The sequence below is a fragment of the Lithohypha guttulata genome (assembly GCF_036872675.1).
Source record: "Lithohypha guttulata strain CCFEE 5908 chromosome Unknown scaffold_2, whole genome shotgun sequence".
Classification (NCBI taxonomy): domain Eukaryota; kingdom Fungi; phylum Ascomycota; class Eurotiomycetes; order Chaetothyriales; family Trichomeriaceae; genus Lithohypha; species Lithohypha guttulata.
The window spans coordinates 3,282,032-3,309,929 of record NW_027042751.1 but is presented as its reverse complement, the minus strand read 5'-3'; the positions used below and the strand labels follow the sequence as shown (position 1 = coordinate 3,309,929).

Here is a 27,898-nt window from a genome sequence, read left to right as displayed (position 1 = left end):
ATTTAGCTGCCTTTTGTCCATGGAGTTGGACGAGATGAGTGTTCTCTCTCTTTCGGTTGAGGAAATTTAATATAGCTCCTTTTCCGCAATGTTGATGCAATGTTACTCATGGTTGTATGCTTCTTTGATCAACATCCTGCTAGTATCAGCTGACTGAGTCTAGTCATGCAGTCTCGATCCACAGCGAATAACGTTAATACATAAACACCCAAATTTACCAAAACAGCGGCCTTCAGGCCTAGTGTTGTATTGCTCATCACGAACACAGTACGACCTGCTATCCCTCATCTTTCCTTCCTTCCCGCTCCCGTTCGCGCTTCTTCCTCTTCTTCTTCTTCCGCTCCGCCTTCCGCCTTGTTCTCTCTCCACCAGAACCATTCTCAACCTCTGACATATTTTCACTACTATTACTCGTCGAGTTGAGCTTCGCAAGCTCTTCCTCAACCATCCGCGCTAGCCTCAGGTCACGGCGCTCTTGTTCCTCCTCTTTCCGACGCTTACGTCTGAGGCGACGTTCTTCTTTGCTTTTCTGATCTTCGCTTTCGGAGACGTTTTCTGATGGGACAGAGGCATGCTTGACTCTAGCGTTGTTGTTCTTTTTGGAAAGATCTTGTCCAACACCGATGGCGAAGAACTGTCCCATTGCAGTGAATTGCTCGATGTCGGTACTCGGGGTTTTCTTGTGTTTTCTTGCGCGGCCTTTTTCCCTTTCGGCTAGGTACGGGAGACTGGTTTCTAACTCTTTTACTGTCTGTATTCTCTTGACGGGTTTGACAGCTAGTGGGTCCTTCTGCTGAGTTGTGTCCTCTTCTGCTTCTTCCTCGAGCACATCACTCTTCCTCTTCTTCTTCGCCCTGTGCTTCTCCTGCTCCTGCTGCTCATTCCACTTCTCCAACGTCCCCTGCATAACCTGCCCAGCCACGAAATATCCATACAACCCACTATGTCTCCCTACATACCCATTATTGCCTCCACCACCTCCTCCTCTCGACAACGGCGTACCCGTCCCCGAAGTCGCAGCCGATGCCGTGCGCTCACTCTCGCTCTTCCCAATATTCGCCAGCGCACTCGTCAACCCTTTCAACCACCATTCGTTTCCTGACTGTGGTTCGTGCGCTTTCTTGCCGATGCCGTGGCGGGAGCCGTGGCGTTGAGAGACGAGGAGTGGTTTTATGAGGCCGTTGCCGTTGGTGGTTGTTGTGGTTGATTGAGTGGAGGTTGGATCGTATGCGAGGCCTCGATGGCCTTTTTGTTTGTATTTTGGGGCGCCGTAGTCTGTTAGGCGGGCGTCGAGGGAGTGGCCTGGGCCGAGCCAGCCTTGGTTGGTGAGGAGGGCGGCGGCGTTCATGGGTGGTGGGTGTGTTGGGTTTTGGGTAGGTAGGTGTATTCCTGATCAAGGTCGCATAGTAGCGGGTATTACATTTGTCGTGAGCATAGATTAGGCCTCGTTGTTTCGTTGTAGTATAGCCTGCTGTGTGTATTGCTCGACTATATTACTCGTAGCATCAACTTTTTGATCGGCAGAAACTTTTTGTTTTTGAAGCCGAAAGTAGATCGTTATCGCCGGAAGGCTAAATCGTTCTACGGTTGTGCAGAAGCACAACAAGCTCACTAGCCTTGGTAGAGAATTAAAATTGAGGTCGTAATGTCAACAATATCTGTGCTACACGAGCATGTCGGATACATGATGCGTAATGTGCCGTCAGCCCCCGCACCATCTGCTAGATCTTCTCGACAGCAAGGGGTGAGATCAACGTGCTGACTGACAATGTCTGCCTATACAAAAGCCATGTCCAGTCGTCCCTCAACACCCCAAGTATCAGGCTCAGGAACGCCAAGAACACCCTCTACCAGCACCCAAATCTCCCACCCAGCACACAAACTCTTAACCCGCGCCCACCCATCATCCCCAGAAACAGCCACCAAGATCTTTACCGACAAGATCCTAAACAAACCACTTCTCCTCTCAGCCTCCACAGAACACGCCGACGAACGCGCTTTACGACGCCACATCCGGGACCGCAAAAAGGCGTATGCGAGGAACCATGCCCGTCCCAAGCCTCTTTCTGCACGAGAGAAGCGTGAGTTGAAGCTGTACGAGTTGAGACCGGAGAATTGCCGGTACGAGGTCTATGTGGGCCTGAATCAGCTGTGGACGCGGTATATTCTTGAGGTGCTGGGGTATTTGGATCGTGACGGGGCGGTTGTGAAGGGGAGAGTGGGGATTGTGGCTGTGGCGAATGGTGCTGGCAGTTTGATGGCGAGTGCGGATTATCATGGGATGGTGGTTGAGGTTGTGAGGAGTAAGGATGTGGGGAGGGTGGGGGTCAAGGGGATTGTGGTGAGGGAGACGAGGAGTACATTTACTGTTGTGATGGATGAGAGGGAGGATAGGCAGAGGCAGAAGCCTGGAGCTCCGAATGAGGCAGCAGATGGACCGAACATGCAGAGGGACAAGGTTAGAATGATCTTGAAGAAGGGGAGTGTATTTCGCGTCGCGATCGATTTGCCAAGTGAGCAGTATGGACCAACACGAACTTCCGATACTGCCGAAAAGAGCGCTGAGCTCACTGGACCAACAGACAATGCTGGAAGCAGGCGACAACTAGTCTTCGAGTTACATGGCGACCAGCTTGAAATTCGACCAATCGAGCGCGCGGTCAAAAAGTTTAAGTGGAAGCCAATGGATTATCTCTAGCACACTCACATTCACAACAACTACACCTACATCAAACACTTCGATCAACATGCTGCGCACCAAAGTCCTTCTTACCCTCAACTACCACTTCCTCCTTGTACAACGCATCGTCCATGCGTCTACGGTAATCTGGTCCATCAAAGATCTCGGCTATCTCTTCCAGACTGTAGCCCTTTGTCTCGGGGAAGAGGAACCATGTTGTGATGAGAATGACTACCAGAAGGACGCAGAACACAATGTAATACCTCCAACCCAGGTTACCCACGGCTATAGGATTGACAAAGGCCAGGATGACCAACGAGCCATAGATACTCATCATTTCCACCGTCAGACCCTTAGCTCGGAGTGAGTAGGGGAAGATCTCTGTCGGATAGCCGAAGAGAAGCGGTGTATAGGCAATGTCGTAATGGAAGAAGTAGATGAAGATGAAAACGACGACTGTCAGCCCGGCAGCGTGAGAACCAGTTGTGTCGAAGACAGCTGAGCAAGCAGTCCAGATGACGAACGAGACGAGCATGCCGGCGCCAGACCAGAGGAAGAGTGTTCTTCGGCCGAGACGATCGACGAGGAAGGCTGCTGATGCTGCAGCCCAGAAGTTGAATATCTGGAGAATACCATTGATCAAGGTTTGAGTGTCAGGATCTTTGACACCGACTGTGTCGAGGACGAGCGTGAGGTAGTAACTGACAACGGCGACACCGTTCCATTCTGTTCAAGTTAGCTTGAGTATCATTGGTGGATGCAAGAGCATATCGTTGCCCGCACAGATGCAGGTTCGGGTATCCGAAGCACTTACGAGCAAAGGCGCCTACACAGATGGCAATTATTGTTCGCTTGCGGTTGCCTGGTGTAGAGACAAGTGAGGACCACTTCGTTGCTGAGGCTTGTTTCTCCATCTCAATGGCTCGCTCGATCTCTGTCATCTCGAATTCGATCAACTCGTGGTTTGCATCTCCACCGGTATGGTACTTGGCAAGAATGGTGCGGGCTTGTTCGATTTTACCATTGGCAATCAACCATCTTGGTGATTCTGGAAGCCACCAAAAGAATATAATCTGGATAATTGGATATGCAGCTTGAAGGACTGAAGGGGCACGCCACGCCCAGTCGTTGTTTCCGATGTGCTTTTGCGTGCCAAATGTAGCCCAGGCGGCAAGAATGGCTCCGAAATAATAGCAAGTCCAGAAGAGTGAAGTGAATTTGCCTCTATGGGTTGGATAGCTCAGCTCTGATATCAGCATTGGTGATGGTTGCGTCACGAGCATGCCACCAACACCGACCAGCAGTCTGCTAATGACGAACTGAGCGTAGTTGATAGAGGCGGCTTGAATGATCGAAGCAATAACCACAAGGACAGCACCAGAAAATAGTGTCCATCGCCGTCCCAGCCGATCAGAAAGGATGCCAACAAAAGGTAGACATGCGACAGAGCCAATACTTTGAGCAGCATTGACCACACCAAGAACCGAGCCGGTCGGGTTGTTGAAATAACTTTTCCAAGAGCTTGTTGCTTGCAAACCATTCATCATCGAACCTTAGCGACTCAGTCAGCTTGTTGTTTCAAGGAAGCACACTCTTCTTACCATCGTATCCAGCCACTGCTGATGACAGTAGTGGCACAAGCAGCACGAGATTGAGCTTCAAGAGGTGTGGTACTCTATACCATGGTTTCTGGTACGACGGCAAGACTTTGGCTAGCGCCTCGCCAACGATTTCGCTGTCCTTTACCATTATTGCTGATAATGTTGGTGAGTTGAGGTGTGTTGAGGATGGACGGGAAGAAGAGGATCATAAGATCTACATATTATATGGATGAACAGGGTGGAGCAGTAGCGGCATGATTGACGGCGAATGCTGCATCTCGTGGTATGCGGAGCACCCACTGACCCCGGGTCGAGGCGAAAAGCTGGGGTTGAAGAGTAACGTAGGTTCAGAAAGGCGGACGACTGTGTTCCGTTTTCTGCAATCCCGACAAAGCCAGCCAATGAGCTGGTTTTGCTGACTGCGGAGTGGACTCGCCGAAAAGTAACGGCGGTCACGCTCCGAAGTCGAGCCATTGGCTTTATTGATCACCAGCTCGAAATCTCTCAATTTTGAGTCGCCTGTGCTTGGGGACGATATATGACCTTAGTTTTTGGATGCACCCTTTTGCTCGACCTCGATTTTACCAATCAGTCTAGCGTTCAAGTCAGAAAAGGCCCTATTACGGGAGTGAAGGTCTGATGGTTAGGAATGGCCTGTCCTCGGTGCAACCAGGTCCGGTGAAGCTTTGCCATCTTGTGAGCGCGGATGTGTATCGGTAGTTTGTTCCTGGTCGTCATGACACACGAGCAAGCAGCTACGACCTTCTGGTGTGCCTGATTCTATGTCGAGACATGTTGAGGTATGATCATGCAATGTAGAAGTAGTTGCTAGTCCAACAAGCAACAGATGACCTGGCGTTTGCAAAAGAAGCTCATCTAGAACTCCTAGGTCCTGTTTGCGAGCATCTCTCGATGACACAACATATTCGTAGTAGAGCTAGAGGTCTTTATTTGGGAATAAATCCTGCTTCCCGCGCAACGCCAGAGACAGCATTGCTTCCTGTCGAGAAGCACAGTTCCTCGAAGCGTAGGAATCATCTTTGACAATTCAAGAACACCGCGAATAGTGTGCTAACTGTCCTACTCGAGAACTCGTGATCGCAGGTGGGTTCGTAACGTGCCTCAATGTGAGTAATGGCTTCCAGATATGCAGGCACATTTCAGTGCTTGAAGTGACCACCACGAGGCCATGGTAAATCTAGTGAGGCTTTCCGCCCCGATATCTAGGCTCAGCTCGAGAAGTGGCCGAGACACAATCGGACCTCAAGAACCCCTACCAAGATAGTTAGACCACGAAGCTAGAAGGTCATTAATTTCATCACGCTCGAGGAACTACCGCAAGTACGTCATTCGTCATCAACCATCAGCCTCTATGCTCTGCAAACTTGCATAGCTGTGCCGGCAACTCATTCGAGGTCATGCTCGAGTACTTATCGAAATTTGGAAGTGACATGCTCTTGGTCCCTCGATTTGTTCTTTGCACCGCTTTCCAGTCATGATCGCTGATAAGAGTCCTTGTTACTCTGTCTGAGACGTGACTATCTCAACGATCATAATGCTGGACTTTTACAAGCTCAGAAAGCTCGATGAATGCACCGACAATGGATGAACACTTACGCGTCGAGCGGGTGCCACCAAGTTGTGCGCCATGTAGGAAGAAGAAAGCAAAATGCGATCGAGGCGAGCCATGTACCCCGTGCTTGAAGTCGAAGTTGAATTGTTCATACGAAAGGGTCTCTCGTACGCCTTTGACGCGCAAGTACTTGACTGAAGTCGAACAAGAACTTGGGAGAACGAAAGATTTACTTCGCCATTACGAACATAGGGCTCCAGCACAGATTGGCGCTTCATCCTTGTCTGCTATTAACAGTAGCGAAAGTTCTAGAGAGTCTTTCATGCCAAATCAGTCCAGCCCAGCCATGCAACACGCAGGTCGACATACCAACGGCGAAAATGTTAGTCCAGCCTTTTCCCTCGAAACACCTCCCATGGGCGAACTTGACTGGGATGAGCGACCATCTAATGTACATGCAAATCGCTTGAATGATGGCATGGCTAGCTTGGCTGATCGCAATGGCTACATGGGCATAGCTTCTGGCTCAGCACTCCTGAGAATGGCTGGTGATGGCTATGGAGATGAACTTGTGAATGGACAGGGACATGCCTCAGCTCAAATTTCTCCTCCGATACTACCGGCGTTGTACTCACTAGCTCAGCTTGAGCCATTCATTGACTCGTACTTCGCCACGTACCACATATCGTATCCGATAGTTCACGAGCCCACGTTCCGAGCACAATTCATGGATATCATACCGCGACCAAACGGTCGGTCATGGCACGTCCTCATGTATATCATCGCTGCGATTGGTTGCTTCGCAGCTGAAAGCAGTGGTCCTCCTCAGGCCGACATCGGACTCTTCGATGCTGCTAAGAGTCGGATGAGCGTCGACATGATTGAGACTGGAAACATCACGTTAGTTCAGGCTATGACTCTAATATCGAATTATGTACAGAAAAGAAACCGGCCCAATTCCGGCTACAACTACATGGGCTTGGCGAAAAGGATGGCATGGGGCTTAGCATTGCATAAAGAATTTCCTGCTTGGAGAGATCAACCATTCAGGCTCGAGCTCCGACGTAGAGTCTGGTGGTCCCTATACATATTTGACGTCGGTGCGATCATTACTTTCAGTCGCCCTCTCGATATGCCGGCTGATGGGATCGAGGTTGGTCTGCCGCTAAATATTGCCGATAGTGCAATTACTTCTTCAACCAGGCGTGCGCCCGAGGGGAGCGCTTATACTACGTTGTACACTCACGTACGATGTCAATCACTCTTCCATCTGGCCACTAACAATATATATCAGCGTCTCATCTCGGTGATACCCTCAGCAGAAGAGATGCTCGAGCTCGATGCGATACACCTACAGCAATGGCTACAGAGTCTGCCCGTCTACTTCGCTGAGAGCAGTGTGCAGCCTGTCAAGTTTCGTCTGTGTCATGCTATCTTGCAATGGCGATGGAGGAACTTCAGACTTTTAATGTTCAGACCATATCTTATGCGAAGATTTATGAAGCACCAACAATCCAATACTTCCACCTCCAGCGCAACCGGATCAAGTCCTGCTGAAGATGCTGCAATCCGCACCTGTCTTGCTACCGCCCATGAGTCGATTCGGATGATTTCTAAGTATTGGATGGAGGAGCACCAGAACGTATTGACTTGTTGGTACGCGCTATATTTCCTTTTTCAGGCAGTTCTGTTACCAGTCATCTCTCTTCGCAACGACTCCTATTCAGAGCTAGCCCCGGGCTGGCGTGACGATATACTGCTCGCGCTTGACACAATATCCGACCTCAATCGTCTTAATCCTGCCGCAGCTCGTTGTCGTTCGGTCATAACAAAGCTGTGTGGGGCCTACCTTGCAATGGACATCTCTCTATGGGAGTCGCCGACTAATGAGAGCCCCCAAACACAAATGAACACTCTGTTTTCGTTCTTATGCGGGCCCATTACAGACTCCCAGCTGTTCGATGTGCAGAATTTACAGCTGCAGGAGTCGAGCTTCATGGACTTCATGGGCGAGTTAGGAGCTCCTTGACTATGGACCTGTCCTTGATCATGGCAGTGTATATGCGCCATCAACGACCAAGTTGGCACCAGTCATATACGAGGAAGCATCACTGGCCAAGAACACGTACGACTGTCATTGTCAGCACTAGCTAGTCCCATTGACGGCCACTTACCCCTTTCAGCTCGTAAGGATCGCAGAGTCGTTGTGCTGGAATCATTCGGAACCACTGCTCACGCCACTCCTCAGGATGTACTGACAGCATGTCTGTAGCGATGAAGCCAGGCGAAACACAATTTACCCGGCAGAAGTCGACCCATTCTACTGACAAGCAGCGCGCAAGCTGAACCAAGCCAGCTTTGGAAGCATTATACGCTGCCTGCTTCTGAGGCACGTTGACCAGAATTGCGCTTACCGAAGCTGTAAATATCAAATTGCCCGATCCTTGCGGTTTGAAGATGCGAGCAGCAGCTTGCGCGGTATAGAAGGCGCCATCCAAGTTTACCTTCATGATTTCGCTCCACTGCTCATTCGCATAGTCCTCTGCTGGATGATGGGACGCGATACCAGCATTGGCAACAACGATATCGAGTTTGCCAAAGTCTTTGGCGATCTGCTGCAATGTCGACTCAATTTTCTCGGAATCCTTGACTTCTGACTGGTAAGCACGACACCTGACGCCATTTGCTTCAGTAATTTCAGTGGCCGTGGTTGATGCATCTTTCGAAGTGCTGAAGATTATGGCAACATCAGCTCCTGCTTCGGCTAATGCACGAGACACTTCAAGCCCAATACCTCGAGCTCCGCCTAGAGAGTGTCAGTATCCACAAGCTCAAGATCCAGCGCCGTACCAGTAACTGCAGCAACCTTTCCATGCAGATCGAATGCTTTGAGAACATGCTTGTTTTCTGGCTTGTGAAGAACCATGTTTGCGAAGTGATTGTACAAGTTATTCACAATCGTCCCCTCGACACTCTGACAAGAAGCTGTTTCTTTTTATGTGCTCGTCTTGGACCTGATCTAGCACAGCGCTCGGCTTCCACACCGTGTGGATGGATCAAATTCAGGAGTGGGGCGGAGCTCATTCGTCCGGCGTCTAAAACGGAAGCTGAACCGCTGCGCCGGACTGCCTCCGCTGACCATCAGACAGCAGTACATGGTTTTTGGCTACGCCAAGGTTTACCCTACACATTCAAGAAGACTCAGAAGTCCTTCTAGACAGCAAGAGCGACCTTGGTACTTCAATTTCAACTTGAGAGTTCTTCGTCATGTCGGAACAGAATCAGTCTTTCATTCTCCGTGCCATCAAGGACGTTGCCATTGGCAATATATCTAAGCCCCAGATTACAGATCCACACGATATCATTGTGCAAATAGGGCAAACCGGTATCTGTGGATCAGATGTTCATTATTGGCAAAGAGGACGAATTGGTGATTTTGTCTTGAATAGTCCTATCGTTCTCGGCCACGAAAGTGCTGGGGTGGTTACTGAGGTAGGCTCATCGGTCAAGAACCTCAAGATTGGAGACAAAGTCGCCATCGAGCCTGGTGTACCATGCAGACACTGTGAGTACTGTCGCTCCGGATCTTACAATCTGTGCCCAGACACCGTTTTTGCGGCTACTCCACCTCACAACGGCACACTTTCGAAGTTTTACAAGACTGCTTCGGACTATTGCTACAAACTACCAGATCACCTGACACTCGAAGACGGGGCGCTATGTGAACCTGTGGCTGTAGCAGTCCAGATCTGCAAAGTTGGTAACGTCAAAGCCGGACAGACGATAGTCGTGTTTGGGTGTGGTCCAATAGGTCTACTGGTGCAAAGTGTTGCAAAGTCCTATGCCGCTAAGAAGGTCATAGGCATTGACCTCAGCCAGTCACGCCTTGACCTAGCTTCCTCGGTCCTCAATTCAGCAGACGGCGTATTTATGCCACCACCAATGCCCAAGAAGGAAGACGGCACGTCCCACACAACCGACGAAGAAAGTGAACACAGCGCCAAAGTCGCACAGCTCATCAAGGACAAATTTGACCTCGGCCAAGGTCCGGAAGTTGTCATTGACGCCACAGGTGCCCAGTCATGCATCCAAACTGGTGTGCATCTGTGCAAGAAAGGCGGCACGTACGTCCAAGCAGGTATGGGCAGAGAGAATGTGGTCTTTCCGATTACGGTGGCCTGTATTCGTGATCTTACGATCAGAGGCTCAATTAGGTATACTGCTGGGGTCTACCCTCAGGCCGTGGACCTTGTCGCTAGTGGGAAGGTGCAGCCCCAGAAGCTCATCACGCACAGGTATAAGTTTGAGGAAGCTGAGCAGGCTTTCGAGACGGTTAGGAGAGGGGGCGAGGATGTGTTGAAGGTCATGATTGAGGGCGTACAATGAGTCAGACTAGAGATAGGCAAAAAGTAGGCAAGAACGAAAATGATTGTGTGAAAAATTCAGTGTATTGCCATGCAGGCCCATTTCGCGAAAGAGCGTCTTTACGTACGACGTACCGAATTCATCAATCTGCTTTAAAGACAACAAGGGTTGCACAGTTCATTTCGTCAAATTAATTAATTTGGTTCAACTTGGTCTAACTTCTGGGAGAGCTTCTGTCGCCAATTTTACTGACTCGCTGATCATAGCGGATACGGAATCTCTTCCCACTCACTACCCCGAGGGTCATGCTCCTGTGCATACTCCATCTTATACCACTGGTAATTGACTATGCCCGCATGCTGTTCTGTAACTTCCTCCTGCCAATCGTGCATGGAAAGAGCCCACGCCAGCTCCTCTTGTTCTTTTTCTCTTCCGAGTTTGACCATGAACGCGGCTTCCTCGGCCTTCTGTTTGACCTTTAGACGGTCCAGATGAGGTCCAACGCGTTGACCTTGCATTTCACGCTTAATGTCTTGCATGTGTACGCTTCGCCGCCTGCGCTCTTGCTCGAATAAGAATTTCTCGATCTCGAGGTTCTTACCTTGCATGATATGGCGGTGTACCTTGTCGTGGTGGCGGCGTATGCAGGAGAGCTCGTATTGGAGCTCTTTCTCGAGTTCGAGGACTTTCATGAAGAATCGATCCTGGGCGGCGTAGCCGGGACGGTTGTCGAGAGCGGCGGCGTATCCGACGGGACCTAGCCCTACTGTACGGGAGCAGAAGAACAGGCGGAAGTCTTCTCCGCGCCGTTCTGAGGTCAATGATTTACAGATCTCGATCCGGCAGAAGGGACACTTGCTTTCGCCTCGAGTAATAGCTTCCTCCATGCATTTGGCATGGTAGCTGTTCTTGCAGTGGCTCGTGTGTACCATGATAGATTGACCTGCTGTTAAGTTCTCTTGACAGAATGGACAGACATCCTTTTCGTCTGTGCTTGAGACGGGTTTGCTGAAAATGACGACGCCCTGCATGTCATTCGCACATCTGCTACCAGAGCTAGATAGAATTCGGGTATTGTTGATGGCCCAACTGGCCGCATTGACTGGAGTCTGAGGCATGCTTTGATAGTAAAGGTAATTCGAAGTGTAGTGCAAGATATTCACAAGAATGAGGCGATTGGGTAGACTGCTGTTCAGCATACTTTAGAAACGTGGTGGGAAGTATAAGGAACAGATAGAAACAAAAAACTTGACAATGCATTGGCGATGTGTTTGTCGGTAGAAAGGACATGTCTAAGTTCGTTGTTGATGAACAACGAAGACTGACCAGGTGTTTGTGCTAGAAAGCTTGCCGTGCCATCAGAGTTACTCAAATGGGTCGTCCATTCAGAAGAGACCAGTATAGATCGTGGGTACGATGAGACTTTAGCAGAAATTTCTGAGTCCTAGCTCTAACCCGACTTGTGGATTGAACGTCGAGGCGAGATTGGGACCTGTTTCCAAGCGACAAAGACATGGAAACGACACGGGATAGGGTAGCTGCTTGTAGCGTGGCCCATCGCAACACAGCTGTTTTTGCTCGGACACGATGGTTACTCTGGTTCATTGTCCTGGTATCCGGGCTGCTCGTCTGTTAGCAACTTCACTCGGGCTGACACATGCAGCTGTCTTGAGATCGCAAGTCGTGACGATAGCTAACACCGAGTATGAATTCGAGCCGAAGTCCAAAGAGATTGAGTGCGTGGTCGGTATTTTTGATCAACCATCTCCTTCGTTCTTTACGTCGCCGTTTATGCTCGGCGCATTGCTGGGTTCACCACTTTCTTCCTGCTCACCACCAGCGTAGCCTCGTAGTAGTCTCTCTTCCTCTCGTTGCATCTGAAGACGTTCAGTCTCCTTGCGCATAGCCTCTAGATTCCAACGATCGTCCTGGTCCTCTTCGTCGTCGTCATCTTCGTCAGCGTCCTCATCCGATTCTGCATCAGAGTCGACCTTCCAATTGCCGCTTTCGAATAGTGCTCGACCAGTGGCGTCTTTGGCAGCCAATGCAGCCTTTTCAGCCTCTTTCTTGTCGAGGCGCTCCTTCTTCCACTTGGCAAAAGTCTCAGGCGTCACCGGGGTTAAGTTGCCGACAAGTTTATGCCGCTGAGACTCCAAGAAGTCTTCTAGGGTTAAAGTGCTCAGAGGCGATTTGTCCATGAGTGCTTTTTCAGCTGCCCTTTGCTCTTTCGTCTTGATCACGAATCTAGCGGGTGTTAGCACAAGTCATAATCGTGGACGCAAAGAACTTACCCAGGAGGCAGCGAATGTTTATACATGCATTTGTCACCACCATTCGGACACGTCCAGAACCAGCCGTATTTGCCTTCCTCGATAGCCTGAATGAAATATTTGCAGACCTTGTCGGTTGTAGTACGTGGGTTACCATGCTTGCTGAGGACGACTTGGCGTAGCTTCTCTTCATCCCAATCGTCCATCTTGTCCTTCTCCTTCTCCTCCTTCTCTTGCTGACGCTCATCGACGTAGAGATCCCTCTTCTGTGTTTTGCGGACAATGTCTAGGTCATGGCTGAATTTACATTTCTTGCCCTTTTCGCAGGTACCTTTCCTGAAGAACTCACATAGTACGGTCTTGGGATCGACACCGAAAGGTACTTTTTGCGCTTGAACCGGCTTGAATAATTCTGCAGCTTCTTTCTTGGCAGCTTCAGAGGCAGCCTTCTCTTTCTCTTTCTGCTCTTTCAGGGCCTCTTTTCGCTTTTCGTCTAGGGACTTGTTTGATTTGGCCTGGGCTTCTAGCTGCTTAATTTGTTGCTGTGCTTTCCCTCCCTTTTTATTCTTCATACCAAAAGTCTTGTCATCTACAGTGGCCTTCTTCTTAGGGGCATTGTCCTGCTTTTTCGGAGGCATGGTGGGCGCACGAAACTGGTCTCAGAGTTGGATTAGTGTGCTAGGATTACGAAGCGTGGTATGTGACAACTAGAGGTTTGACTGTATTTCGATGAGGGCAGTCGATGCTTGCCGAATGTGAGACTCTACTGCGACAGATCTGGCCACTGCCACGTGAATTAGCAAGATTGTCAGAATTGTCGAATATAGCGAACCAGATGCCCTGTTGGCGGCGGTTTGTGCCTGTAGTGGTGATGGACGCAAAGAGTTGCCGGCACTGTCGTCGCTTCAACAGCATGGTTGAGGTTAATCTAACATATAACGTGCCTGAGGTTGCAATGTGGACGAATTGAGAAGACGTCATTCGCGGTTGTGGAAGGAGCAAGCATGAGCGCGTCAACACGTACCTACCTAGTGCGGTACATGCGAGCACCCACAACAGGTCTTCATCCGAATATTTTGTATTGTTCTGGTCTTCTATATTTCAGGTTGGACAGCTCAATTCTCAGCCACTTGTAATTCTGCAATGAGAGTATATATACAGCTAAAGTAGATATCACCTTCGCTGCCGAAAGTCTACCTTTGCGACAATGGCCTCCACCGAACCTCCTGCCTCGGGCTTACCACCTTCAATGGGTCCTGGCGGTCGTCCCTTACAGCCGGGAGAGAACCCGGGTAGTTTGTTGAAAGAGATTACAGAAATACGATCACACTATTCCGTCCACCTTGCATCCGATGCGATCGAGCTAGCATATCAGCTCAAAGGTCAGAACCGAAACTACCGTTTGCCGTTCGACAATATCCCAGTTGGTGGTTGGACAAGAGCACTTTGCTATGGCGGTAATAGCAGCACTGCAGTCACTGGTACTTTGCTCATTGATATGATCCGTGCCTGCGAGAATATGAGTGGAAGACAAGTCACACAAGAAGAAGCTGAAGGAATAGCTTATTACAGCTCCAGGAGAATGATGACTATGTATCTTGGTCAGATGGGTGCTATCGGGCTTGGCCTCGGCTCAGCATGGACTGGCAGAAAGAATATGAAGTTTCCTTTCATAAAGCCGAAACCACAGGAAAGATATGAAAGCTTTCCAGCCCGAGTGCTGCCAATATTGAAGGGTCGATATGCTAGAGTGATGTGGCATGTTACAAGAGCAAACGTCTACATTGTTATGTGGCTCTTCCTGACCCAACCATTCGTCAGAAGTATCGCAGACACTCGCATGACTGTGGGTTTGTATCAGGATCGTCGTACACATGCTTTGACACAAACACTCAAAGGTCAATTCGATCGCTTGAGGTCGAACCGAGCAAGTGAAGCTGCAGCCAGAGGTCAGCAGCAACCACAACAGATGGTAAACGCGCAAGAACAAGACGATGCATCACCCTCAACCTTCTACGATAGTCAGCCCTTTGGTAACGATAGTAGCTCAACTGGAGACAGCTCGTTCACCGATGGGAGTACCGACACAGGCCTTCTAGCTGATCGTGACATGCAGCAACGTCAATCAAGGCAAGCTCCCCCAACAGCATGGAGTAAAGCTCAAGCAAGAGGCTCTCGAACAGACTTTGACCAGCCAAATTCCGCCTCATCTTCATCCTCTGCTGATATCTTCTTCGACGACGCATCACCAACCGCCGGCAACGATCCTGATATGGGCACGTCTCAGGGTTATTCGCGACAGGGGTCAGGGAGTGCCTGGTCTCGTATCCGAAAAGGCGAAGGTGTATCTCAACCTCAAAGAAACAGACCACAAGGAAACAGATCTGTTGGCGCGACTCAATCTCGCGACTTTGAGACTAGAAGCGATAGCTTCTCGTTCTCTGATTCCGAAGAAGACAAACGTCTTGCGAAAGAGCAAGCTCAGAAAGAGTTTGATGCGATGCTCGATCGAGAACGTCGCGAAGGCGGTGCTGCTGATTATGCCAGGGACATGCAGGCGACCACTGCAGGTGAAGACTCGAACTCCCGCGGCACAGGTGCTTGGTCCAGATCGCGGCGAGGCTAGACTTGCAGGCTCTCGTGGTATCCATTCAGAGCGACCTAGATCATGACTCTCCGACTACCACCACAGGTCGCGCTGAGGCAGCCGTGCTAGCAACAACGAATTTGCAGGCAGCCGTTGCGTAATGCATTCTTCGCTTTGTTGTGTCGTCGCTCTCCTACAAACTGACGATGGCAACAATGTGAATGATTGTCCGCAACAACCGAATGAAAACAACCTTCGACAAAGGGATGCTTGACTGTCTCGCATCAACATGTCTCACAATACTATCTGAGCTCCTGCTGCACAGCTTCTATTACCTTTCTGATCAAGCAACTAACCAAGCCACTGAACAAGCAATTGACCAAGCAATTGAGCAGCATGCCTAGCCCAATCGAGTCCTTGCCGCTCAGCGAGCTCAATGAAAGCTTCAAGCTTGGGCTCAAGGATGTACCAGAAGCGATAATCAGCATCCCAAAAGGAATATTCCATTTACACGAACGATTCTACACAAGCTGCCTAGATCCAATGCACTCGATGCTGGAGGCTGAAGCAGGAGCAATCCTAATCCGCAATACAAAGGATACTCGAACCTTCCGAAACCTTGTCTCGTGGCTGTTTAGTGGCCCAAACACTCTCTGGCGAGAACTGGAAGAAGGCAACGAAAAGGTGTTGCAGTCTCGTCAACTCGAGCTCGCACATCTGTATATTTGGGGAGACTGCCTCTCCCTGGACAGCCTATCCAGGGAAGCCCTTGAAACCTTTTACGACATCACACACGGCGATGTCAGCCCCGATGTGATTCAGTATCTTCTCGAGCTCGCTAACCCTTTTCCTAAAGTTCTAACCACAGCCTTCGCACGCTTCGTGCTCGATGACGTGGCTTGCGAGCTGTTCAAAACACCAGGACGCTTAGCCTCGAATGAAACTAGGGCAGCGCGATTGAAGTGGCTGATGCAGCTATATCCTCACCTGGCCCAGAAGGTTCTGGAGTCGAACTATGTTGCCATCGTGCGCCGTGGTCAAAGAAAAAAGCTTGGCTACTATCTTAAAATCGAGGACGATCGAATACGAGCTAAGTATGCCAGACCTGCAGCCCAGGTAGTGGATTCGACTGAGATGGAGATGCACGATCTGACTAACGATGAAGCAGATCTGCCTCCGCCTTACCCGGAGGGTGATGATGAGTCCGACTCGCCTTTGAGTTCCGCTGATGAGACAGGACAGCACGAAGAAAGCGACGAAAAAGAGGACGAAAACGGAGACCAAAAGGAGGATGCAGAGGACGAATCGGAAGGCTAAGAGAAACTGAGTGTGGACAAGGAGGGGCAGGAGCATAAGGAAGGACAGAAAGAAGGCTCAGAATCTTGAGTAGCTGAGTCACCTGCTCCGAGGACCGAAGGCTCCTGCTTCAATGGAGCGACCACTTCTGCACTACTAAACATTGAGCTGGTTCAGACTGCTCTTTCCAAATGGTAAATAAACCGCAATTGCCAAATGTTCATTTGCACATATTTCATCCTATCTGCAAACTCCGGCAAGGTTCTTCTCTCTAGCCATCCATTATCAACACCAATCACGCAGCACTGATTCATAAAATAACCATCTCCCTTGTCTCTACACAAAGCAGCAAATATGACATACACCTCAATTGCAATACAAGTCGATGCAACAGAGCTCAATCTCCACAAGCGTCAACGCCGACCGAGGTTTCTACAAGTTCCAATCCAATACATGATCTTCCTATTTCTTGTCTTCTGCTACGTATTCATCACCATAGTCTTATACACCTGCAAGGGATTCACGCCAAGATCCCCACGAATCAAGCGTTTTACAGCTGTCGGACTCGTCTCTGGGCTTTCAATGATACCTACACTTCTGATGGGTGCTATCTACATGGGTACTCGGCTCATTGACGAGACAGCATCCGCCTGGTTGATACCTTGCCAGTACTACCAATTCGTGCTGGGATTGGCTCTACATTGCATCTATGGTCTTGCTGGTCTTCGCGGACTTTGAGGTTATGATGTTTGCGAGGAACATTCAGGACGGGTGGATGTTGATCTCCGAAAGCTGAAAAAGGACAGCAGTAGCACACGAGATGATTGGTAACGACGAAAGTTTTGGCGTGCAGGACAGTCTTCGAGGATATTCTTGTTCTAATCCATGGTATACCCAGGCTGTGTATAGCTAGGGTACGCAAGAGTCGGCCCAGCATTCATCTCAAGTCTTTACAGAACCACACCTCATCTACATACTGTCCAGTCTTTGGATGAACGCCATACTGCTTCACCAATCCAGCTCTACTATATCCCAACCTCGGATATACATGCTCAGCATCCGTTCCGACCGTAGTATCCAATAGCAAATTCCATCGTCCATCTTCTCTCGCTATACGTTCCAACTCCTCCATCACAATTCTCGCAACACCCTTCCTTCTATGAAAAGGCGACGTGAACAGCTTCTCCACCAGCCCTCTCATCGGTCCAGTCTCGCTCCACGGCTCATATAAGCTAACAACTCCAGCGACTTCCCACCTCTCCCCATCAATCTCAAGTACTGGTATCGAAACAACCCCCACAGAATCAGCAGCATACAGCAAAGGCACTATACTCGCATCATCCTCCGAAATACTCCTCTCGTCCACTTTGAGTAACTTTACGATGATCCGTCGTTCTCCAGCACCGACTTGACGCAAATTAGTCTGCCAGAATTTCAGAATCTTGTTGTGAGACAGGGGAGGGAGGAAAGTAGCGAGTTGCCCATCGTGGAGGATACAGTGTGCGTGGATGTGGACGATTCCACGGATGAGGGTGTCCAGATGTGGTGTTGAAGACGTGAGGAGAAGTGGTTTTGTTGGGTTCATGGCTGATGGCGTGGTAGAAGTAGTAGAGTGATAGAAGAAAGGATATAGCAAGAAGAAAAGAGGAGCGTTCTAGTTGGACGATATAAAGATATAAGCCAAGAAAACCTCGTCGTAAGGCGCCAGTACCCTAGACAGCCTTTCGAGGACTCAAGGTAGTTGGTGTTTATATCAGATACTTAAGCATAAAAAAGCGCTCGTCAGATACTTCTCTACAGCTTTTACGAATCTGTTTCTCAGGCAAGATGATTAGAGCACCATATACGGTGCTGAAAGTCGTATTCGTCCACAGAGGTGTTCCACAGTAGAATCAGGTTGATTCTTCGAAAGCATCACGTATCCACGTGACGTAACCACACCTTCGATGCACTGCACGATATGAAGAAGCGTAAGTGTAAGATCGACGTCCGCGAACATAATGAAGGAATATAGAAGCAACTCGAGTAGGATGACGCTTGTCAATCACAAACTTGTTTCTACTGAAGGAAGTGGCCGATGATGGAAGAGCTACTTTCGCATCTTCCTCGCTTCGACGCTACAGTCAAGCGCTTCTCACGTGGCACCTAAGATCATGTGCTCAAAAGCCACAGTACTAGTCTGGTATCCAAGTTCTAGGCAATTCAGGCAGAACACACCTCGAACGCACGATGGACAATGAGTCGACTCTCTTCACCCTGAATGACTAGCGTACATCTCGAGGACGTTGTTGCCTCCATCAAGGCCCTTTTGCAGCAAAATGTCCACACAAATGTCCAATCTTGGCGGTACTGCTAATCATTCACCTAATGTCTCGCAACCGAACTCCTTAAACCTGGGTGGTCCCCAAACGAGCACTCAAACCACACCGTCCAACACAGTGTCTAATGTACGTCCGACCGTTACCAACGCGGTTGTTGGCCAACATGCGCAATCCGTCTTTCGGTTCCGCAAGGAGAAGGCGCAATGGCTTTCCGTACTTGGAATCTTGATTGCAATGTTGGCATTCTCTGTTGGAGTGCCGTACGCCCTTGATACTTTTGCTCTGGCACGATGGACGGCAGAAAAGGATTATCAGCTATACTGTCAGGGATTGAAGGTAGGCATGAATTCGTATATGCAGGTTGGTGAGGGAGCTTTTCTGTTGACATTAGTACAGGCTGCCAGTCAAGACCTGCCGCAAGACTGTTTGCAGGTGGTTGAGGCGGTGCTCCGGCCACCACCCAAACACTCACTCACTTCCTTCGTTGCTGCTGCCAAAGTCACTAAGCGCGCTGTGTTTGATCCTTTCCTCGGATACTCCAAACTATTTCAAGTGACATTCTGGACTATGGTTGCGACTTGTGTCATTGAGTGCGCTTACTCGCTTAGAGATCCTCAGATCGCGAGTAAGGAACACCGGACAGGACCGCCCTCGACATCTACGGATTATATTAAGACGACGATAGGGCTATCAATGTTCCGACCTGCTTATGTATTGACGCTAGAAGCCTTTGGCTTAACCTACCCGACTTTCTCCTCGCTACGGACGGACGCCTTGACACGAGAACATTTGATGTTGAGCACATGGCTCGTTGGGCACATGTGGGCCTTGTACTCGTGTTGCAAAATTACACGATACAATACTACTAGTAGACTGCTTCGTCTTTCAACAATTGGTTTTAACTGCTTCGTCTTTTGGCTATTGGTATTCTAAATCATATTTTCTTCGGTTAGTATCAGACTCTGACCGACTGGTTCCTGAATTCTGTGGCATTGTGCCAAGTAAGCGGCTTCGTTACAACTGATTTTTCAACGTGCCAGTGTGTCTTGACACCAGATGTTCTCTGCGTGGACCAGATACACGATTCTTCCTGCAGTACATTGGAAGGCTGGTCTCTTAAACGGCGGGAACATGCTTTGCGCATGACATTATTGTGGGCCATAATCTGTGTGGTACGAAGGGCTTTTGGCAAACTCGGGATTCTCCACAATTTACATGGTACAGCCGTACCACAAGACCAGCAGCCATTTTACTGATCATACACTTCTCTTGTTTGGCTTTCGACATATTCGGTTATGCCTCCTGACATCGTTAGCCACGTCTTTCAGATCCTTTTCGACGAGAAGCACTTCACAGCGATGCTGAACACGCCATCGGGATGTCACTAAGCAAATAGACAGTGTCCAATGTTGGGATGAATTCGACTTTGGCAGGCCACGAATATGGCTGGGCAAGTGTAGCAACGTGCCTGTGGACATGTACCTATCTCGTTGACTTTTCGCCATTTAGGGATCAAATGCGTCTGAGACTGATCAATGTTATCATCTTTCGTGGATATTCTGTACCGTCGAGCTTGCTTTGCTGGCCTCAGCGAGCGCTAATCTATCGCAGAGAAGATGGCTCGATCCAGCATAGATATTCGAGAGCAAGAGCTGCTGCGTCTCGATGATCGATTGACTCTGGACAGCGTGGATGATTTCTGCACAGACGTTGAGCAGTTAGTGTCATTTATAGAGAGGCCGAAGTACTTATTAGTCGACGAGCACTAGTAGGGTGTAGAAAGGAGCTATATATTACATAAGGTACTAGGCTTATAGTAAATTGTTGAATAGGTATAGGAAGTATATAACTAATAAAACCCCCTATCTGTGATTTTATTCATCACCTGCTCGATGTCACGGTTACGTATACCGACGACAATTACAACATGCCATGTATGATACATAAGTTCACTGGCATAGTGACCGAGAGGGTAGCATCCATTTTGTGCACGAGCCGAAATGTTGAGTTAACTCATTTTAACTGGACAATCACGGTCTGCAAGACAAGAGGAGGAGAATGGAGAAACATTTCCAAGGAAGTGATACGTGTATAAAGGCCCAGTTGTAAACCAGCGATGAGTGTTCAAAGAACGATTATTAGGGTATCAACTATAAAATGCATCGCAAACCAATGTAAGATGACTGATAGGTATCATTCGTTTCCACCATGACCGCAAACGACTGACCAACTCATCCTGTCAAGTACTGAGCGTACCTATCTCGCATCTCGCATCTCCACCTACAAACCACAACATCAAACGCGAGCTGGGTATCAATCGTGAAAGTGCCACCAACATTGCTTTTCCATCATGCTTTCATCATCTAGATTTATTTGGTGATGCTGTCGTAGAAGGTGGCAGAACCGACTTGGTTGTCACCACGTCTGTCACCACCAGCGAGATTGCTTTGACCGGTGCCAGTGGTGTTGAATGCTTGGTCAAGTTCACCTCTCAGACCGCTGGTGTTTGTCGAAGATGCAGTACCGATGGTGCTAGATCCTGGTCCACCAAGAGACGATGAGAGACCTGATGATGCTGGGTTTGCAATGGTGTAACCTGGAGCGGCACCTGATGTGCCAGAGTGGCCCGATACGCCAGACACACCTTGTGACGGAGCACCAGTGTAACCAGATTGACCGTAACCGCTCTGGTCATATCCACTCTGATCGTAGCCTCGCTGATCATAGCCTCGCTGATCATAGCCTGAACCAGATTGACCATAGCCCGATTGGCCTGACGAACCAGTAAGGCCGCCTGATGAATCGCTGCTGTTAGGGTGATTGCCACCACGGATACCAGCACTTCGGGTGTTGTGTGGCTTACGAGTAACCTTGCTAGCATGAGGTAGCGAAGTAGACTCCTTAGCACTGCCAATACCAAAGATTGGAGACTCCCATCGATCGCCCTTAGCAGCAAGTTGCTTGTACTCAGTAGCTTTTGTGGAAATGCCACCAGGGAGGGAGATATTCTTAAACATGGAATCCTCCTTAGTCAGAGCAACCTTGACGTCAGTCTTCTTTGACTGGTTCTCAGCCTTCTTCTTCTTCTCTGTCATCTTTTGTTGGATAGCGTTGACATATCTCTGATAGATATTGGCAGCCTGCTCAGGATCATTCTTGGCAGCCTGCTTGGATCGCTGGACCTCGTTGTAGACACTATAAGCCATGGCATCAAACTTCTCGAAGTTGTCCTTAATCTGCTTCTCGATGGCCTTCTGGATAGCAGGTCGCATCACTTTGAGCAACAAGCTCTTGGCCAGCTTGAAGAGCAACTTGTGGTTGGACTGCTTGACCTTGATGTCGAGAGTCTTGATGGTAACGTCGACCTTATCGATGTGTAGGAAATGAGTTCGGTCGGTAGCTTTAGTGGCATTGCGAGCGGCGATCTTGAAACCAAAGCCTTCACCTGAGAGGATAATGTCCATAACACCCTTGTCAGTGATGGATGGGAAGCCTTGCTTCTTCTTCAAGTAGTAGGCAACATCTCGCAGATCGAGCTGAATGCCAGAGCCAGCGATCATAACCTTATTCTCACGTGTGCTTCGGACAGTCTTTCGACCATATCGCCAGTAGTTGTCAGAACCAAACTCCAAAGCGTTAGGGAACAAGTTATCGGACTCAAGAACCAAGTTCTCAACAATCAGATCGACCATGGGGTCAGAAACTTCGATTCGGGGAATTGGAACATATTGGGTGTTGGCAAAGATAGCAGGAATAATAACCTCAGTGAGATCTTTGATGAGGTGTGGCTTGAAAGCTGGGTTGCCATCCTCGTCTTGGCCCAAGTCAAGGAAGAGCTTCTGCATGGAATCAGCGAAGGCTCTGTTTTGTGGATCTTGGTCAAATTGGTCGGCCAAGAATTTGAATTCGTCGAGCAGGTGGTCGGTATGGTCCCTATATCTGTCACGGAACAAGAACTGAGCCTGGTCGTAGAGCTCATTCCACTCTCGAGTGGCTTGGTCTTGCAAAATGAAGCCCTGCTCTCGCAGGCACTTTCGGATATAGGCATTGGTTCGTCGGAACCAGCTCTTGAGTTCAGGATCTTGGTCAGCATCGCGATAGACCTGGTTAAGAGAATCGGTAAGGTCATCGGTGGAAGTAAAGTTGGCAAATCGCTCGATCAGTGTCTACCTATATTAGTATACGTGGACTTGTATGATATAATTTGAGACGTACCTTGATGTTTCGCTCCGTGCGTTGAAGAGCGCCATCCTGATGGGCGCCCTTAACAGTTCCAGCAGACTGGTTGGCTAGCTCTCGGCCGTGACCAGTATATCGCTCAGCGAGGTCAAGTAGAGTCACAATGGCGTCTTGGTCTATAATGGATGTTAGTACGAACAGCATGACAACGCCAGGCTTGCCTTACAATCAGAATGACCCTGAATCTCGACGAGCATCTTCTTCAGCCGCCAGATAGTTTGGTCCCGGCGTTCTTGGGGCATCTTCTTGCTCAAATAGTTTTTCGTTCTCTGCTGAGTAGCATCTCTGGTCTCTCGTGCTCGTTGCTTGTTCTCCTCGGGAATGTTTTGTTCGGCCTTCGACTTGAGATTGTCAAAGGCGGCACGAGCGCCAGATTGACCAGCAGCTTGGTTGTTGGAGTTGGGGTTTCGTGGATCACCAGAAGATGGGTGCTGCTCGGCAGTCTCTCGACCTTGTTGACCGGCCTGCTTGACGTCCTCTCGACTGAATGGTTTATTTTTGTTGACAGTCTCATTGAATTGCTGCTTGAGATTACCTCTGTTGAGGTTGGAGGTGTCGTGCCACGTATTATCCTCGGCAGGTTCGTCGATTCGCTTGAGTCGGTCCTGGTCTGGATTGACCTTGTCCGCGGTTTTCTGAGCGGCGTCACCAGCCATATCCCGGAGCAAGACCAGGCCATCGTCGAGTAGCTTTCGGAACTGTCCGTTGGAGATGACAAGTCTACCAAGGGTCTTCAAGCCGTCAAGAGCTTGATCGCCGTGTTGTTGAGCGGTGTTCTTGTCAATAGGGGCATTAGGTGTGCCGGCGCCGGCTCCATCGATGTGCTGAGCATCCCAAATAAATTCTTGGAGCAGGTTACCCTCATTTTTGGACAGAAGCAACTTCTGGGTCTCCTTGATCGCTTGTCTTGCGTCTGCGACGAGGTTTTGACCTTCTGATGACAGGTTCTTGTGTGATGATGAAAGCGCTCTTGAAGCAAGGAAGCTGTTCAAGGCAATATCAATTTGTTTGTTCGAGGGAACCTTGCCCTGTGAAAAGGCAGTGAAGATTCCTGATACAAGTTAACATTCTGATAGCCACAGGAAAGAATAAGACTTACCATAGAGCTGGAGTTTCTGGTTGATGTCTCGCTCTTTCTGGGCAAAATCGGTAGGTCTGTTGACGTTCGCCATGATGGGTAGGTTACAAATCGGGGTATCAAAAACAAAGTCGCAATCAAGCCAAATTCGTGGGTATGAGTATTAGGTTCTGCTTGATACGAAGGTATGGGTATAGAATGGCGATTGGGGTTGGGGAATTTCAATTGTGTGAAGAAGGAGAATCAGGTTCAAAGAGCTTCCCAGGGCGTCATCAAGTAGGAAGTAGTGGGTCGCAACCAAGTGATATGACGATATCCAACGAGCAGACAAACTTGGCTTTGGCAGGCACGCTCTGAGCTCTGAGGGGAGGCGGACCACCGCTCCCACCGCTCCTGTTGTCACTACCTACGTCATCTGTGCTGCACTGAAATTTCCTGGCAACGCGACCTGCTCGAATCGAGCTTAGCCTTGGCTAGTGGTATGTCCGGGGCTACACTTTCAGTCTAGACTTATGAGAACGTGCGGCGGCAGCCAATCACTCTATCTCAACAAACCTGTGCGACATCATCCTTTTCGACCAGAGACTGGGGGAAGCCACTACAATCAGCCACATCAAGATCTGGCATTCCAACCTTCACATGCTTGATGCCCTACCTGTCTGGTGCGTCAAACGTTTTGCTTCGTGCATCTCTAGATTGTGGCAATGCTCGAAGCATGATCGCGTTTGTCCTTCGGACATGCAATCTGCGATCTGCAGTTCTGGAAAATTTCAGAGGTTGTGAACGTGGCAGTCGCTGTAGAGGAAGAGACTTTGTGTGGAGGCGTGCCTGTTAGAGCTTCATCAGTGGGGTCAGGAGAGATCGCAGTGTTGTTTCCAGTGATCCAATCGTGTTCAGACGTACCTGAATTCGATCTTATGACCTGAATCGACATTTAGATGGGTAGAGCATTGTACTCATAGCTCTGAAACATCGTAGTGCCGGTATTCAGAAAAGCCTTAGATTAACAGTGGACGTTTCTGCCACGTTCCAACCAGATTCTACTTGCAGCTTTTGCCCGTTAATTGGCCGAGACAAGCACGCTTGCTGAAGAACTAGTAATACGCGCCGCTTCAATATTTACGCTCGAAGATTGCGATGAGCTTTTCTAGTACCGTATCTCTCTGATGTTCGATTTCGTGTACTGTTGAGCACCTCATCTCGAAGGCTGTGGCCGACCTCCGGTTCTGGCAGATGCTCTTCTGCGCAGTCGCGAGACGCCTACAGTTGCACCTAGCCACGCCAGCTCTTGTTGCTGAGACAATAAAGTAATGAGTGTCTGCTTCCTGTCGTAGTATGCCTTGGTGCCTGGTTGAAAGTCGCAGCACGTTCGCGTGACACTGTGACACGTGCAGGCTGCGTTCGCCTGCTCAATTCGCGTCAAAATGGTATGCCGCCAGGATAGAGTACAGGTCAAGAATATGGATATTTTCATTCTAACATAGCTTACCGGGATATCTCTTCGTAATCTTGACATCGCACGACCATGACGGGCCGGTCGTTGCGACATCAGAAAAGGCAAACACGCCTCAGCTTTCATCCTCTACCCGACTTGTCCCCTGCCAAAGAAACATATAGCGCAGCCGTACAAGGCAGACTGGCGTCTGTGCGCTACCAAGGCTCTAGACAGTCATCAAGGTCAGCTGCGCGGAATCTCACCACTGAACCAGAACCACTTCTCACACCAGAGCCATCGTCCCAACCTAATGCCAATGCGCCACGTGCTTCATCGCCTCTGAGCGACCCGCCGTCAACTCCAGAGAAATCCGACGAGATCAGAGAGCAGGAGGAAGATGAGATTGTGGTGTCATCCAGCAAGCGAAGGAAGTTGAACGCGAATGGGTCAGCCGAGACACCTACACGAAGACCTTCAAGATTACATCACCTCGAAACACCACCTACCGATCTCTCACTACGGTCCAGGACGAAGGCCCAGAACACAAGCAGGATTGCATCTTCGCCGCCATTACTTCGAGCTCCGAGTATAGGCTCGCCAGAGACAAGTGGCGACGAAGAGATTTCTATCTTCACAAAGCTAACCTCACGAAGAAAACCAACACGGCAAGAAGGCGATGACGACCCTTTCGTCGTAGACGACGACATAGAAGACGAACCTGAGTTGCGACCGAACAGAACCAGAAGAACATCAAGACCAGATCGTGCCCCCAAAGATGACTTCGTAGCAGATGACGATGAAGTAGAGTATGTCTCAAGTAGCGACGAAGCTGTTCAGCGCATCGAAAAACAGAAGAGTCGCAAGAACAAACGACGCGAGAGATCACGGAGAGAGCAGAATGAGCTAGAGGAAGACCTTGAAGACCTCGTAGGATCCGGCAAAGATGACGATGTGCCAGATGTGGACGCCGTCAATACAAACGTCCGGCGCACACGAGGTGGTCCAGTCACGACAGAAAGAGACAGAAGGCGCGAGCATATCGAGACACTCAAGCGTAGAAGGGCTGGAGAAAAGATCCCACGTGTCCAGGACTCGGACGACGAGCAGTTGGATGAGTTCGACGAGCAGGACGGAGCAGACATCAATAGAATCGGTCTCCACACATCTTCACCACGGCGTGCCCTTGAAAGGATAGAGATATCGTCCAACTCTGAGGATGAGCAACCTCAAGAAGCGGAGTCTATTGAAATCGAAGATGACGATGACTTTGTGGTCGAAGACGAAGAGGAAGTCCAGCACGGCAGGAGCCCTCAATCTGGCATACCACTGGCATTCACTTCCTTTGCCAGCAGCAAGCCCAAAGAGCTCTTCATACATGTAGTGGAATGGCTAGTGAAGAACAAGATCGCACCAGCATTCCAACGGGACGACGAGCTGTATGAACTTTCCTGGAACAAGATCAACGACCAAATAAAGGCACAAGCAGGTAGTAGACTCATCTCAAGTGCTTGGGGTGAGGAATTCAAGAACACCATTCTTGCACGTCCACGGATGCAAGTCAGCTTCACATCCGGAGGCGATGATGAGCTCTTTCTCAATTGTGATGCCTGCAACAGGACCAACCATCCAGCACGTTACGAATTCAAGTTTTCTGGTCATGCATACCACCCAGACACTCTCGAACCAATCGATGAGGATGCAGACGAGAGCGAGTCAGACAAAGAGGAAGACGACGACGAAGATCAGGACGACAAAGCGTCATACGATGCAGCAGGACACCTTCTCCCTCGAGCCGGCCGCACATTCAATCTTGGTCGCTTTTGCGCTGCGAACGCAGAGATGGGTCACAAACTGACTCACTGGAAATACCACTTGAACCAAGCCCTTCTATCCTACCTCGACGAACAAGGCGTTCTCTCCGCCGAATCCATCCTAGCACGCGAAAAAATGAGCAAGAAGAAGCGAGAGAAACAGGCCGAAGAAATAGTCGACACTATGGACGCTACGGGTGTGATCAACGAGATGTGGCGGGACTTGCAGAATGACCTTGAGGATGCAAGATTTGGTATGGAGGATCATGTTGCGAAAGGTGGGAAGAGGAACCACAAGAGAATTGGAAAGGTGAGAGTTGATAGAGGAGATGGCAAGATTGAGGAATGGAGTGAGGGCGGAAAGATGAAGATGGTTGTGCTCAGTGACTCGGACGGCGAGTAATTGCTTTGCCAGAGTTTAGCTCTTTGGCGACCATTTTGGGCTATAGTTTGTATGCTCAGATCAGAGCTAGATACAGCAACACAAATAGCTTTCAACTTCTAAAATAGATGTGTGCTGCTATGTTCAATGATTTATCGCTCAAGATATTGTGCTGGCCAGCGCGTTGGACGATGACGTAGTAGCTGTACATGGCTTTTCTAGCGAACTTCAAGTTCCCTACACAAACTCTCTATCCACAG

General features: G+C 49.4%; 12 protein-coding genes across 12 annotated transcripts; 6 read left to right on the top strand and 6 right to left on the bottom strand.

Moving 5' to 3' along the window:
* Positions 1–277: 277 nt before the first annotated feature.
* Positions 278–1,348, bottom strand: LTR64_003317 (uncharacterized protein; the record flags this gene model as incomplete). The annotated part of the gene is given in 2 exon segments (XM_064897677.1): positions 278–941; positions 960–1,348. The coding sequence occupies 2 exon segments, from the start codon at positions 1,346–1,348 to the stop codon at positions 278–280; spliced, it is 1,053 nt and encodes a 350-aa protein (XP_064756627.1).
* Positions 1,349–1,694: 346 nt separating this feature from the next.
* Positions 1,695–2,698, top strand: LTR64_003316 (uncharacterized protein; the record flags this gene model as incomplete). Its single annotated transcript, XM_064897676.1, has 2 exons — positions 1,695–1,744; positions 1,798–2,698. 2 exons carry the CDS (start codon positions 1,695–1,697, stop codon positions 2,696–2,698), a joined length of 951 nt encoding a protein of 316 aa, XP_064756626.1.
* A 31-nt stretch (positions 2,699–2,729) lies between these two features.
* LTR64_003315 (uncharacterized protein) lies at positions 2,730–4,429 on the bottom strand (the record flags this gene model as incomplete). Its single annotated transcript, XM_064897675.1, has 3 exons — positions 2,730–3,406; positions 3,495–4,232; positions 4,282–4,429. 3 exons carry the CDS (start codon positions 4,427–4,429, stop codon positions 2,730–2,732), a joined length of 1,563 nt encoding a protein of 520 aa, XP_064756625.1.
* Positions 4,430–6,200: 1,771 nt separating this feature from the next.
* On the top strand, positions 6,201–7,883 carry LTR64_003314 (uncharacterized protein; the record flags this gene model as incomplete). The annotated part of the gene is made up of 1 exon (XM_064897674.1): positions 6,201–7,883. One exon carries the CDS (start codon positions 6,201–6,203, stop codon positions 7,881–7,883), a length of 1,683 nt encoding a protein of 560 aa, XP_064756624.1.
* An 18-nt stretch (positions 7,884–7,901) lies between these two features.
* LTR64_003313 (uncharacterized protein) lies at positions 7,902–8,780 on the bottom strand (the record flags this gene model as incomplete). The annotated part of the gene is made up of 3 exons (XM_064897673.1): positions 7,902–7,985; positions 8,029–8,660; positions 8,705–8,780. The coding sequence occupies 3 exons, from the start codon at positions 8,778–8,780 to the stop codon at positions 7,902–7,904; spliced, it is 792 nt and encodes a 263-aa protein (XP_064756623.1).
* Positions 8,781–9,121: 341 nt separating this feature from the next.
* LTR64_003312 (uncharacterized protein) lies at positions 9,122–10,240 on the top strand (the record flags this gene model as incomplete). The annotated part of the gene is made up of 2 exons (XM_064897672.1): positions 9,122–9,419; positions 9,459–10,240. The coding sequence occupies 2 exons, from the start codon at positions 9,122–9,124 to the stop codon at positions 10,238–10,240; spliced, it is 1,080 nt and encodes a 359-aa protein (XP_064756622.1).
* Positions 10,241–10,479: 239 nt separating this feature from the next.
* On the bottom strand, positions 10,480–11,337 carry LTR64_003311 (uncharacterized protein; the record flags this gene model as incomplete). The annotated part of the gene is made up of 1 exon (XM_064897671.1): positions 10,480–11,337. One exon carries the CDS (start codon positions 11,335–11,337, stop codon positions 10,480–10,482), a length of 858 nt encoding a protein of 285 aa, XP_064756621.1.
* A 639-nt stretch (positions 11,338–11,976) lies between these two features.
* TMA46 (Translation machinery-associated protein 46) lies at positions 11,977–13,127 on the bottom strand (the record flags this gene model as incomplete). The annotated part of the gene is made up of 2 exons (XM_064897670.1): positions 11,977–12,463; positions 12,511–13,127. 2 exons carry the CDS (start codon positions 13,125–13,127, stop codon positions 11,977–11,979), a joined length of 1,104 nt encoding a protein of 367 aa, XP_064756620.1.
* Positions 13,128–13,696: 569 nt separating this feature from the next.
* On the top strand, positions 13,697–16,393 carry LTR64_003309 (uncharacterized protein; the record flags this gene model as incomplete). The annotated part of the gene is made up of 2 exons (XM_064897669.1): positions 13,697–15,086; positions 15,402–16,393. The coding sequence occupies 2 exons, from the start codon at positions 13,697–13,699 to the stop codon at positions 16,391–16,393; spliced, it is 2,382 nt and encodes a 793-aa protein (XP_064756619.1).
* Positions 16,394–18,690: 2,297 nt separating this feature from the next.
* LTR64_003308 (uncharacterized protein) lies at positions 18,691–19,133 on the top strand (the record flags this gene model as incomplete). The annotated part of the gene is made up of 2 exons (XM_064897668.1): positions 18,691–19,029; positions 19,098–19,133. The coding sequence occupies 2 exons, from the start codon at positions 18,691–18,693 to the stop codon at positions 19,131–19,133; spliced, it is 375 nt and encodes a 124-aa protein (XP_064756618.1).
* A 1,929-nt stretch (positions 19,134–21,062) lies between these two features.
* LTR64_003307 (uncharacterized protein) lies at positions 21,063–24,104 on the bottom strand (the record flags this gene model as incomplete). The annotated part of the gene is made up of 4 exons (XM_064897667.1): positions 21,063–22,859; positions 22,909–23,048; positions 23,099–23,983; positions 24,032–24,104. 4 exons carry the CDS (start codon positions 24,102–24,104, stop codon positions 21,063–21,065), a joined length of 2,895 nt encoding a protein of 964 aa, XP_064756617.1.
* A 1,431-nt stretch (positions 24,105–25,535) lies between these two features.
* On the top strand, positions 25,536–27,659 carry LTR64_003306 (uncharacterized protein; the record flags this gene model as incomplete). Its single annotated transcript, XM_064897666.1, has 1 exon — positions 25,536–27,659. The coding sequence occupies one exon, from the start codon at positions 25,536–25,538 to the stop codon at positions 27,657–27,659; it is 2,124 nt and encodes a 707-aa protein (XP_064756616.1).
* Between the last annotated feature and the right edge of the window lie 239 nt (positions 27,660–27,898).